Source organism: Nannospalax galili, unplaced genomic scaffold (genome assembly GCF_000622305.1).
Source record: "Nannospalax galili isolate Female #2095 unplaced genomic scaffold, S.galili_v1.0 scaffold842, whole genome shotgun sequence".
Classification (NCBI taxonomy): domain Eukaryota; kingdom Metazoa; phylum Chordata; class Mammalia; order Rodentia; family Spalacidae; genus Nannospalax; species Nannospalax galili.
Genome location: NW_008349291.1, coordinates 278,970 through 290,783, shown reverse-complemented (window position 1 = coordinate 290,783; position 11,814 = coordinate 278,970). Strand labels below are relative to the sequence as shown.

The window sequence follows — 11,814 nt, the reverse complement described above, 5'->3', positions numbered from 1 at the left end:
ACCAAGACACTTTCCCACAGAGCAGGGAGCCTGCACTTTTTTGACCAGGCCGCTTCCTCCTGCCAGTCTGGCAGTGTTCTGCAGGACAGGAATTATCAGAGCCACTGTTTTCAGTGCCCCTTCCTTTAGCAGAGAATGCAGCCTGGACCTGTAAGTTTTAGGCTCACCTCACCCTAGGGCCTGGCATCCTGGTTTCCTACAACAGAGGACCCACATTCAGTCCCCAGCACCCACATGGTGACTGACAACCATTTGTAACTCCAGTTCCAGGGGATCTGATGCCCTCTTCTGGCCTCCACCAGCATTGCCCAACACAAGTGCACTTATATGCAGGCAAAACACTTGTACACATAAAATAAATTTAGAAATGTCTTTTTAAAAAAAAGATAAGAAAAAGGAAAGGAAGACCAATGAGTTGTGGGGCAGGAAGGATCCTGGGATAAAGCCCAGGTTTCTTTTTTCTTCTTAGAGTTTTAATTTTTTATTTATTATTTAATTAGTTTATTTTTATTTTTTTAAAAATATTTTTATTTTATATGTATGAGTGTATTGCCTGCATGTATGTGAGTGCACCCATGTCGTACAATGCTGTGGAGGTCAGAAGAGGGCTTCGGATTCCCCTGGAACTGGAGTTAAGAACTGTTTGCAGCCACCATATGGGTGCTGGGAATCGAACCCGAGTCCTCTGCGAGAGCAGTCAATGTTCTTAACCACTGAGCCATCTCTCCAGCCCCTAATTAATTTATGTTTTATTGTGTCTATGTATATGTGTCTGTATGGACATGTGAGTGCAGGTGTTCATGGAGGCCAGAGTAGCATCAGATTTCCTAGAGCTGGAGTTACAGGTAGTTGGTTGTGAGCTACCCAACATGGGTGCTGGGAACTGATCTTGTGTCCTCTGCAGGAGCGGTACACACTCTTGATAGCTGAGCCATCTCTCCAGTCCTCAATTTTCTTTTTTAAAATATCTCTTTATTCTTTGACAATATCATACGTGTAGACAGTAATCATATTCACTTCCAACTTCCTCTCTCATCAGCGCTCTGGGCACCCTCTAACATGCCCTCTCCCACCTTTATGTCCTTTTTGTTGGTGGTTTGTTCATTTGTTGACACAGTCTCCCTGTAGCCCCAGGGGCTAGCAGGAACTCACTATGTAGAACAGGCTGGCCTCAATCTCACAGAGCTCCACCTGCCTCTACCTCTCAAGTACTTGGAGTAAAGGCGTGTGCCACTATGCCCAGTTCTTGTTTTGTTTTTCTGACTCCCTGAGTGCACCTAGTGCTGCCTGCTGGAATGCTGACTGAGCGTGTGGGCTTCATCTTGTGCAGGTAACCACAACTGCAGTGAGTTGCTAAGTACAATGGCCATGCCACGTCTAGAAGACAGACAGCATTACACAGCACTCCTCCCTCACATCCTTTCCAGCCCGTCTTCCACAGAGCTCCCCAAGCCTGGGGCGAGGCCAGATTTCTGGTTTAGCCAATACTGCTGGCTTCGCTGTGGAATTTTCTGTTAGTTCCTGTCTTTAACTTCTCATTTTACCAGAATGTTTTGTGGTACTTCTCCTAAGAACTATGATAGTTACTGGATATCCAACAGCTGCTGGACCACAGAGCTGCTCCCCAGCATCCTTGGAGCAGGATGCACGTCACAATTCAAAACTGTGTAGATTTAAGAAAGGTCAAGAGGTCATACATTGTACATCACATAGCATACCCAACAAGGGCTGGAGCAGTACTCCAAAGTCAAACACATTGATATTTCTACAAAACCTGTATGGCCAGTCTTCTGTCACAGATACTGGTCCTGTCCCTGTGATGAAATACCCTGACAGAAGCACCTTAAAGGAGAAAGGGCTCATGGGGATGAAAGTCCATCATGGTGAGGACGTCACAGCAGCTGGAGCTTGGAGCAGCTGGTCACATGGAAGCACAACTACAAAGGCCTGTGCTCAGCTGCTTTCTCCGTTCCCTGTAGTCTAGGACTCCAGCCTATGGAATGGTGTTGCCCACAGTGGCTACCTAATGAGGATAAACCCTGAAGGCCCAGCTCCCAGGTAGGTAGTTGTAGATCTCATGTGGAAAATTGATGAACCATCACATCTTCCAAAGAAGAATAAGTGAAGGCTGTGTGGAGCCACGTTGTTCTTCACCATTTTTGGCTCCAATCTGAACATCAGTAAGCAGATAAAAAGTGAAAGCTTCAGGGATGAAGATGGAGAGACGGCTTAGTGGTTAAGAGTGCTTGCTGCTGTTGTCAGTGACCTGGTTTGGTCCGCTGTGTCAGGAGGGCCACAATGTCTTTGTAACTGCAGCTCCAGGGGATTTGACACTCTTTTCTGGCCTGCGTGGGCACCTGTGCTCAGATCCCCCCACCACCCCATAATTCACATGTGGAAGTCAGGGCACAAATTAGGGAGGTCAGTTCTCTCCTTCCACCATGTGGGTCCCAGGGATCAAACTCAGGTCCTCAGATTTGGTGGCAAGCACCTTTACCTGTTGAGCCATCTTGCTGGCCAAATTGTATCCAATTTAAAGACTATAATGGAAATAAGAACAAAGCCTCTCACGGTGATGTATCCAGATGACACAATCAATCCTAAATCCATTGAAAGTCCTGCTGTTTTCCTAGTATGTCCTTTAAGCTTACTTTTTAAAAGAAGGTATCTTAACTTTAATGTTCTTACTTTACCTGTATCCCCCAAATTCTATACTACGTAATCAATAGTTTTGCAATGAAATATTTTACATGCTTTTATTTGTGCTGCATCTTTGCATTCTGGGGTATTTTTATTTTATATTCATAACATATTCCACATCATGCCAGTCACATTTTAGGTACATGTGGCAAGTTGTGCTGTATTGGACAACACAATTCTAAAGCCCATGTTCTGTGTCACATTAAACTCAGGTCTATAATCAGTCTACCATATAATAGTTACTTTATTTTTTTTTTAGAAATTGTTTCAATGTTTTTATTTATTCATTTTTGTGTGTATAAATGTTTTGCCTGCATGTTTGTAAGTGCTCTCACGCCATGCAATGCCACAGAGGCCAGAAGAGGGTGTCAGCTCCCCTCAACTGGAGTTATGGATGGTTGTTAGCTTCCACGTGGGTGCTGGGAACTGAACCTGGGTCCTCTACAGAGCATCCATTGCTCTTAACCAGAGAGCCATCTCTCCAGCTCCCCCTTCAAAATTTTTTTTTGTTTTTCTCTAATGTACTTACAAACTATTTTGTTTTGAAACAGGGTCTTGTTTTATTGGCCTGAAACTCACCGTGTGGGCCAGGCTAACCAGTTCAGAATCTTACTGCCTTGACTTCCCGAGTGCTGAGATTATAAACATATGCCACCATGCTTAGCATGAGTAATTATTTCAAACCATTTTGGATCTTTGTGTTCTATTCCTGTGTGACTACTTCACTAAATACTAAATTCATTCTTTTAGTTGAATATGTTACCTTGTTTCCTTAGAGTGTTTCCTGTTTCTCTAAGTTTAAATATTTATAGTTTTAAATATCTATTCAATCCTAATTACTACTAGATTTGTGCTTTTCAGGATTTGATATTTAAGAATACATTTTTAGGACATAACTTTTAGAGATATTCACCCATTTTAAGAGTATAATTCAAGTTGGAGAGATGGCTTAATGGTTAAGAGCACTGGCTGCTCGTATAGAGGGCCTGGGTTGCCAACAACCATCTGTAACTCCAGTTCCAGAGGTCTGACTTCTGCAGGCACTGCACACACGGTGCACTTACATACATGCACACACAAAGCACTCCTACACATAATAAATAAATAATATTTAATAGGGTATTTAAATGTCTTTTAAAAAATAAATTCACCAAATGTTGATAAATTTTACCATAATCCAGTTTTAGATGATTTTCATCATGCAGTAAGATTGCTCTTACCCATTTCAGTTAATCCCTTTCCCACCTCCAAGCCCAAGTAACCACTAACCTTTTCTCCATAGATTTTCCCATTTATGAGTATGTCCTATAATACGATACATTTAATTAATGAACAATCTATGGAGTTAAATGCAGCAATAAGTATACAGTTTACCCTATCAATACAATTTTTATTTATTCACTTTCTTTAGAATTTTAAACCTTCCTGGATGCCAGCTATTAAACAGTTTAGTAAAGCCCTGTTTTACTTTCATTTCCTGTGATAAAATAACCTGACAAAGGCAACCTAAGGGAGAAAGGATTTGTTTGGTTCACAATTGTGTGTTTTGGTCTGTCATTGCAGGAACTTGAAGCAGCTAGTCACGTTACACTTCTAGTCAGGAGCGGAGAGCAATGGATTAGTTCTTGCATGCAGAGCTCAGCTAACCTTCTCTCTTTTGTTCAGTCCAGGACCCCAAGCCCAAGGTGTGGTGTTGCCCAGTAAGCAGGTCCTCCCACATCTATTAGTGCAATTAAGATAATCCCTCACAGACATTCTCAGATGCCCCTCTCCCAGGTTATTCTAGGTTGCATCAAGTTGACATTTAAAAGTAGCCCACACAAGTCCTTACTATGGTAACTGGACCCATAATAAGATGCATTGTTCTTGTTAACATTATGTCGATATTACTAATTATAATGGCTACTTTTGTGTTACACAAGCTTCATTTCTCTAGCACATGAAAACAAGGTTTAATTTCTTGATGTCTTTCAGAGTCAGGATCTAAGTGTGAGACCAAGAAGTTACCACCAAATCAATTCAACAAATCTGGGCAAAGGATTTGTCAGAAACCAGTTTCTTCACAACAAAAGATTCCCCCAGGGAAGACGAGCAACCTCAAAAATTCGTTTGTAAGAGAATCCAAGAAAGGACATTCAGGGAAGAAATCTTTAAAATGCAATCACTGTGAGAAAACCTTTATTCGAAGTTTCTCTCTTAAACTTCATCAGCATTCTCACGATGAAGAGAGGCCTTACGAATGCAGTCATTGCAGACAAGCTTTCAGACAGATCCCATCCCTCATTCTTCATCAGCGAATTCACAATGAGAAGAAAAGCTATGAATGTGATAAATGTGGGGAAATTTTTAATAAAAAATTAACTCTTAAGGTACATAGGCGACTTCATAATGGAAAGGAAATTTTTAACCAGGGTAAGGCCTCGAGTTCATGCCCATCTCTCAGTGTACATCATAATATTCCCACTGTTGAGAATATACACCAGTGCAGAAAATGTGGGAAAGCCTTCAGCCAGATGTCATCTCTTTTACTTCATAAGAGAATTCACAATAGAAAGAAAATGCAAAAAGACAGTAAGTATGGGAGAGGCTTCAAAAGGAAGCCTGTCCTTGTCGTACATAAACGAATTTGTATTAGAAAGAAAACCCTTGGCAGTGAGAAGGCCTTAAGTCAGACTCTCCCCCAGAGAAATCGTCATTTAGAGAATCCTTTCACATGCAGAAAATGTGGGAAATCCTTCAGTAGGATTTCACCTCTAATGCTTCATCAGAGACGCCACACTTCAGGGAAACCCTATAAATGTGATAAATGTGTTAAAGCCTTTAGACGGCTTTCAACCCTTATTCTGCACCTAAGAATCCATAGCGGAGAGAAGCTGTACAAGTGCAATAAATGCGACAGGGTCTGCCACCGGCAGGCGTCCCTTCTTCAACATCAGAAAATCCATAAAAGGAAAAAGAAACGAATTGAGTGCAAGGAATGCGGAAAGATGTTTTGTGGACTTGAAAACCTTAAAGTACATCAGAACATTCATTCGGAAGAGAAACCTTTCAAGTGCAACAAATGTAGTAAAGTTTTCGGCCGCCAGTCATTTCTTATCGAACATCAAAGAATTCATACTGGAGAGAAGCCCTATCAGTGTGAGGAATGCGGGAAAACATTCAGTCACCGAATATCACTTACTCGACATAAGAGAATCCATACTGAAGATAGACCCTATGAATGTGATCAGTGTGGGAAAGCCTTCAGCCAGAGTGCACATCTTGCGCAGCATGAAAGAATTCACACTGGAGAGAAGCCATATGTATGCAAAACATGTGGGAAGTCCTTTACTCAGCGCATATCCCTCATTCTGCATGAAAGAAGCCATACTGGGGAGAAACCCTATGAATGTAATGAATGTGGGAAGGCATTTAGTAGTGGCTCAGACCTTATCAGACACCAGAGAAGTCATTCTTCAGAGAAACCATACGAATGTAGTAAATGTGGTAAGGCATATAGTCGCAGTTCATCCCTGATTCGACATCAGAACACACATTCTGAGGGAAAATCCTAAAGTTGTTTCCAAATCTGTAAAAGCAAAGAATGAGGTTATCAAAGAAGTGTTCAGAGGCATGAAGAATGTGTGTGCTCTTGACTTATGATGGGGTTATGTCCCAATAAACTCATAAGTTAAAAATATTGTAAAAATCCATTAAACGGCTAGGCGTCATGGCACACACCTTAATCCCAGCACTTGGGAGACAGGCAGGTGGATCTCTGTGAGATCAAGGCCAGCCTGGTCTGTATAGCAAGTTTCAGGCCAGCTGGGCTACAGGGAAACCCTGTCTCAAAAAAAAAAAAAATCATGAAACGTATCTGTTCTACCAAATGGGATAGTTTAGCAGCATAGTACAATGTGGCGTATCAATTGTTCACTCTCCTGATTGCATGGCTTCCTGGAAGCTACGCCTCATCCTGCTGCCCAGCATCATGAAAATATCATCTGCCGACCACTTGCATAGGGACACATCACAACTTGACACACAGTTTCTATCTGAATGCATATTGCTTCTTTACCATCATAAGCTGAAAAATCCTAAGTCAAAAATCATGTGTGTCTGTGGGGGGACACTATATTTACCTATAAATTTTGTATATATGGGACCATTTGATGCTGATCTCCCTTTAAAGGCCAAGGACCAAAAGTAATTGGTAACTTTTGAATTGAAGAGTTGAAATCAACTGAGATATGCTCAGAAGATCGGATCAGTCTTTATGAATGAAGGTGTTTATCATTTGACCTTTGATTTGCAGTACAGTTTTGAGGACATTTGACTGACCACATACAATGAAATGGCTTTGCAAAGTCCATTACAGGAAGAGAGAGTTTGAGTCTATTCTAAGAACTCAAACTATCATATATAAGGGACTAACTGCCAAAACAGGGTGCCTCTTTCTCCTGACAGAAATGTGTTGGGTGAGTCTTCAGGTAAATAAGAATAGTGCACACAATGGTGTGAGGTGGTAGCCATAACCACTCTGCCCCCATAGATATGAAGATATGGCTTAAAACTCTAGTATGACCAAGACAGGATAAGGGGGCTAAAACCCAGGGAGTGCTGAAGAGCGAGGAACTTCAGAGCAGGGAGAATGGTTGTTTTTTTATTTAAAAATAAATTGTCTATATTTATATGAACAACAACTGCTATTTTTGTGTAATAATGCTGATGTATGTGTTATGGCCTTAATGTTTGTGTCACCCGAAAACTGTGTTAAAACCCTACCCCCCCACCCCCAGTGTGATGGTATTTAGAAAGAAGATTAATGAAGCCATGAGGACAGGGCCATTATAAGAAGAAATGCCAGAGAGCTTGCTCTCTTTCTGCCCCACTTGAGAACAGGGACAACCATCTGCAGCTTGAACAAGGCCCTCACCAGAACCTGACCATGGCGTCAGCCTCCATCACTGTGAGTTGCTAAATTCTGTGAAGTCAACCAGTTTGTGGCATTTTGTTATGACAACTCAAGTTGACCAATACACAGGAGAACGCCTAGGCTCATATACCAGGCTGTTTTCCTTTGTCGTTCACTGTGCACAAGGCCTTTTAGTCCCTCTTTCCAGCTTGTGTAAATTATATAAGAAATAAAGTCATCAGAGTTCTTTTGTGTGATTGTATACAATCAGGCTCTTTTGTGTGTTTTCCTTCTGCAAAAGCTATGTATGGAGACACCTACTTCTTGTTAACCAAACTTTGTACCATAGGATCACGTGGGTCTAATTTTGACAAATGTTGGAATTTGAATAAGAAACGTGCCCCACAGGCTCATGGTCCCCAGCTGGTGGGAGGCTCTGGGAACTTTAGGAGATGCTTCACTGGAGAGGTAGGTCACTGTGTGTGGGGGCAGGGGGCAGGGCTGCCATGTCCTAGGGGGCTGTGTCTGGTTCCACTCCCTCCTTTTAAGTCATCCAGTCTGTGGGATTTTTGTTACAGCAGCACAAGCCAACTAATACATGAGAGAACTCCTAAGCCTTTACTGAAGTCTCCTCTCCTTCACCCTCTCTGCTCATTTCTGATTACCATGGTGTGAGCTGTGCTCTGTCATGTTCTCCCAGTGACCGAAGCTAAAATAAGTCTCCCTTTGTTTCACCCAGATATTTTGTTTCAGCAACAAAAAAGTCTGATATAAGTGAAAAAAGCAATCAAGATTGTGAGAGAGAAACATGATGCCTGGAAAGGGCTGACTCGCCATTTAGAATGGTCCTTGGGGCTGGAGAGATTGCTCAGCAATTAAGAGCACTGGCTGCTCTTGCGGAGGACCTGGGTTCAGTTTCCAGCACCCACGTGGTGACTAACAACCACCCATAGCTCCAGTTCCAGGGGATCTGACGCCCTCTTTGACCTCCATGGGCATTGCACAACAGGTGCATTTACATACACGCAGGCAATACACTCATAGAAATTTCTCAGATGACTCTAGGCTGTGCGAAGTTGACAGAGCTAACTAGGAAAACACGCTTTGCCCAAGGATGCCCTGTCTATGCTTAGTTTTGTTTTGTTTTGTAACTAAAAGAGCCGACAATTTCATTTTCACATTTCACAATACAAATGAAAACAGCCCTTTTTTGTCCCCCTCCTCCCTTTTAAAACAATGTCCTTGCTAGGAAAGGACAGAAAGCTTCCTAGTCATGCTGCTAGAAAACACTCAGATACAGCACCATGATCTCCTGGTGAAATAGAACACAAAATGCAAAACTGACACAGTCCTCTGTTCTTACGTGCCTGACCGAGTCATGCCAGGCCAGGTGGGCACCATCATGGGGCAAGCGGGAGGTCTCATCATTGGAAGCCCAGGCATTGTGGGCATGTGGCTTCCCATGGGTGGCCTCATTCCAGGAGCAGGTCCCACGGGCATCATCCCAGGAGGCAGCCCATCATTGGCATCATAGGAGGGCCTCCCATGTGGGGTGCTGACATCATACCAGGGTGAGGAGGACCTGGGAGACTGGGGGTTGTAAAGTCAAATTCACTACTGGAAGGCGCATGTGGCATCCGGTTGCCTCCTCCCACTGTCCTTACAACAACCTGAGGCAGGAATTCTCCAAAACTGCCATTTGGAAAATCCTAAGGAGTTTATTGGACTTGCTAACTGAGCTTGGAGTGCTGGTTTACTTACAGAAGAGTGGGCGTGTCACCCCCTCCCTCATTCACGGCTGCACTGGAAAGTCCGCATCCAAACATAAATCCTGTGGCTTCCCAACAGTCACACAAAATGGTGAGAGATGGGCCTCATGGCTCTTGGGTTTCTTGGCTTATATATCCTTAACCCCTCCCCTTCAGGCAGATGCCTTCCATAGAGTGCAGAGCGTGGGAAGGAGGTGGGACTATAGCTTGCTATCATAGTGGTCAGAGGAACTTCCAGGTTACTGGGTGAGGTGGGGTCGTGGCCCCAGCAGGAGGAGGCGCAGAGAGGAAAATACGGTTATCTTTCCTTGTCAGATGCAGGCGTTGTTCTGTCAGTCAGGCTCCAGGCCTGCTCTTGCATCCGCTTCTGGTCGTAGTACTTTTACGTTCTCCTTGTTTCCGAACACTACAGCGTCTTTCTCACAGATGGAGAGCCACGGGTAAGATACATATCACGGTAGTCACAATAAAATGTGGGCATGTTGCCCTGCAGGCCACTGACTACTCGGTTCTGTACCTACTTCTGTCTTACCTCACTGCCTGCTGTGTTTCTTGCTCTTGGCGTTTCAGGACTGCGCTGGGATAGCAAGGCACTGGAAAACAACCCAACTTGAAAGTGGGTGTTTGTTTCTTTTTTATTTCGGATCCTCATTCCCTTTTTCAGGCCTGTTCATTCTCACAGCTCTTCTTCTTAAAGACATTTCTTTAAAAAAACCACTTTGTTTATATTTTTATTTTATGTGTATAAGTGTATTGCCTACATGTATGTAAATGCACCTGTGTTTTGCATTGCCACAGAGGTCAGAAGAGGGTTTCAGATCTCCTGGAACTGGAGTTACAGGCAGTTGTTAGCCACCATGTGGGTGCTGGGAACTAAACTCCAGTCCTCTGCAAGAGCAACCAGTGCTCTTGACTGCTGATCTATCTCTCCAGCCCCCTTAAAGACATTTCTGAAGATACTACATAGGTAAAATAACTCTCTACGCTCATGTGTGCCCCCACCTAGGAACTTGGTAATTTTCTAAAGGATTGAAACCTGTCTTACCTCTTTTGAATCTTTTGCATTATAGAAATTTCAGAAATCCATCCAAATTAAGAAGAAAATTAAGCTGCTTGTTTTTTGAAAAAAATTCTAAGAACAGAATTGACAAAAGACATTTTAGCAATACACTGGTATAAAGGAGTTTGTTAGGAGAGTATTATGAGCTTAAGGGATGCCCATGGTGGCTTCCAGGATGTCCACGTGGTTTATGGGTTGCCCATGGTGGCTTCCAAGATGTCCACAGTGGCTTAAGGGATGCCCATGGTGGCTTCCAGGATGCTCACGGTGGCTTCCAGGATGCCCATGGTATTCCAGTTCTCCTACTCTATAAGAAATGAAGCTCTGGGGCTGGCAAGATGGCTCAGCAGGTAAAGGTGCTTGCTGTCAAACCTGACAACCTGAGTTCTATCCCTGGACCACCATAGTGGAAGGAGAGAACCAGCTCTGTAAGTTGTCCTCTGATCTCCACACATGTTGTAGCATGAGCAGGCACACACATACACAACATACATGCTCATAAAATAAATGTAATAGATATTATAAGATTGAACTACCACAGATCCATGGTAAGTTTAAAGGCATAAATTAAATGTGAAATAATGTATGTCATGGGAAGATGCTTGGTATGAAAACAAAAACAAAAATAAGAAATATATAAGGAAGCCTCTGCTTCCCTGGGTCTGAAAGACCTGCTGCAGGCCTCTCTCCTACCCACTGGCCTCTCTCCGGGGTAAGTCCATCCACCCTCCGTGCCTGACTCCCCCAGCCTCATTCACCCTCCCATCTCCCCACCTTTCTCTCCTCTGAGTTTGGGCCCTGCCCCATTCCTTGTCTTGGGGCCCCAGACACCTGGGGAACCAATACTGCTTCCTGATCCTTTTCATCCAGACCAACATAGTGCCTTCTCTGGGCCCCAGGAGCACTGCATATGGGCCTGGCCCCGCCCTCACCTCCCTCTGCTTCCCTGGGCCTGCACCACCTGCCAGCCTCTTTCTGGGATAGGGGGGCTGACCTTTACTCTTCCTGATCCTTTGCATCCAGACCAGCCCAGCTCCTCAGTGCAGTCCCCAGAAGTCCTTAGGGCCTCTTCCTGCTTCATCTGCCTTTGCTTCTCTGGGTGGAATGGCCACCAGCTGCCCTAGACTAGCATCTTTCCTGGGCCAGGCTCCCAGGCCAGTCCAACCCCCAAATTCCTGAGACCAAAATCCTTCCTGGAGGGATCCAGACCTTAGGAGAAAGCCTGAAGATATCTGACCCTCATCTGAATTAGGCCTCTGTGGAAACTCCTGAAGACAAAAGCAATCGGCCACTCCAATATAAAATCAAAACAGAGAACTGGAAGCTTAGATGAACCAGCTTTTCATGCCCAAAAAGTAAACCACAAAGACACATAAAGTTCACAAAAAGAA

At 43.7% G+C, this 11,814-nt stretch overlaps 1 protein-coding gene and 1 pseudogene across 1 annotated transcript in view; one reads left to right on the top strand and one right to left on the bottom strand.

Moving 5' to 3' along the window:
- The window catches only part of Znf667 (zinc finger protein 667), a 36,567-nt gene extending 28,735 nt beyond the window's left edge, over nucleotides 1-7,832 (top strand). Inside the window, exon 5 of the mRNA XM_008846629.2 lies at nucleotides 4,675-7,832. Coding sequence (XP_008844851.1) covers nucleotides 4,675-6,254 — 1,580 coding nt within the window. The 3' untranslated portion in view covers nucleotides 6,255-7,832. The remainder of the gene's footprint in view (nucleotides 1-4,674) is intronic.
- Nucleotides 7,833-8,953: 1,121 nt separating this feature from the next.
- Nucleotides 8,954-9,844, bottom strand: LOC103744834 (annotated as a pseudogene).
- Between the last annotated feature and the right edge of the window lie 1,970 nt (nucleotides 9,845-11,814).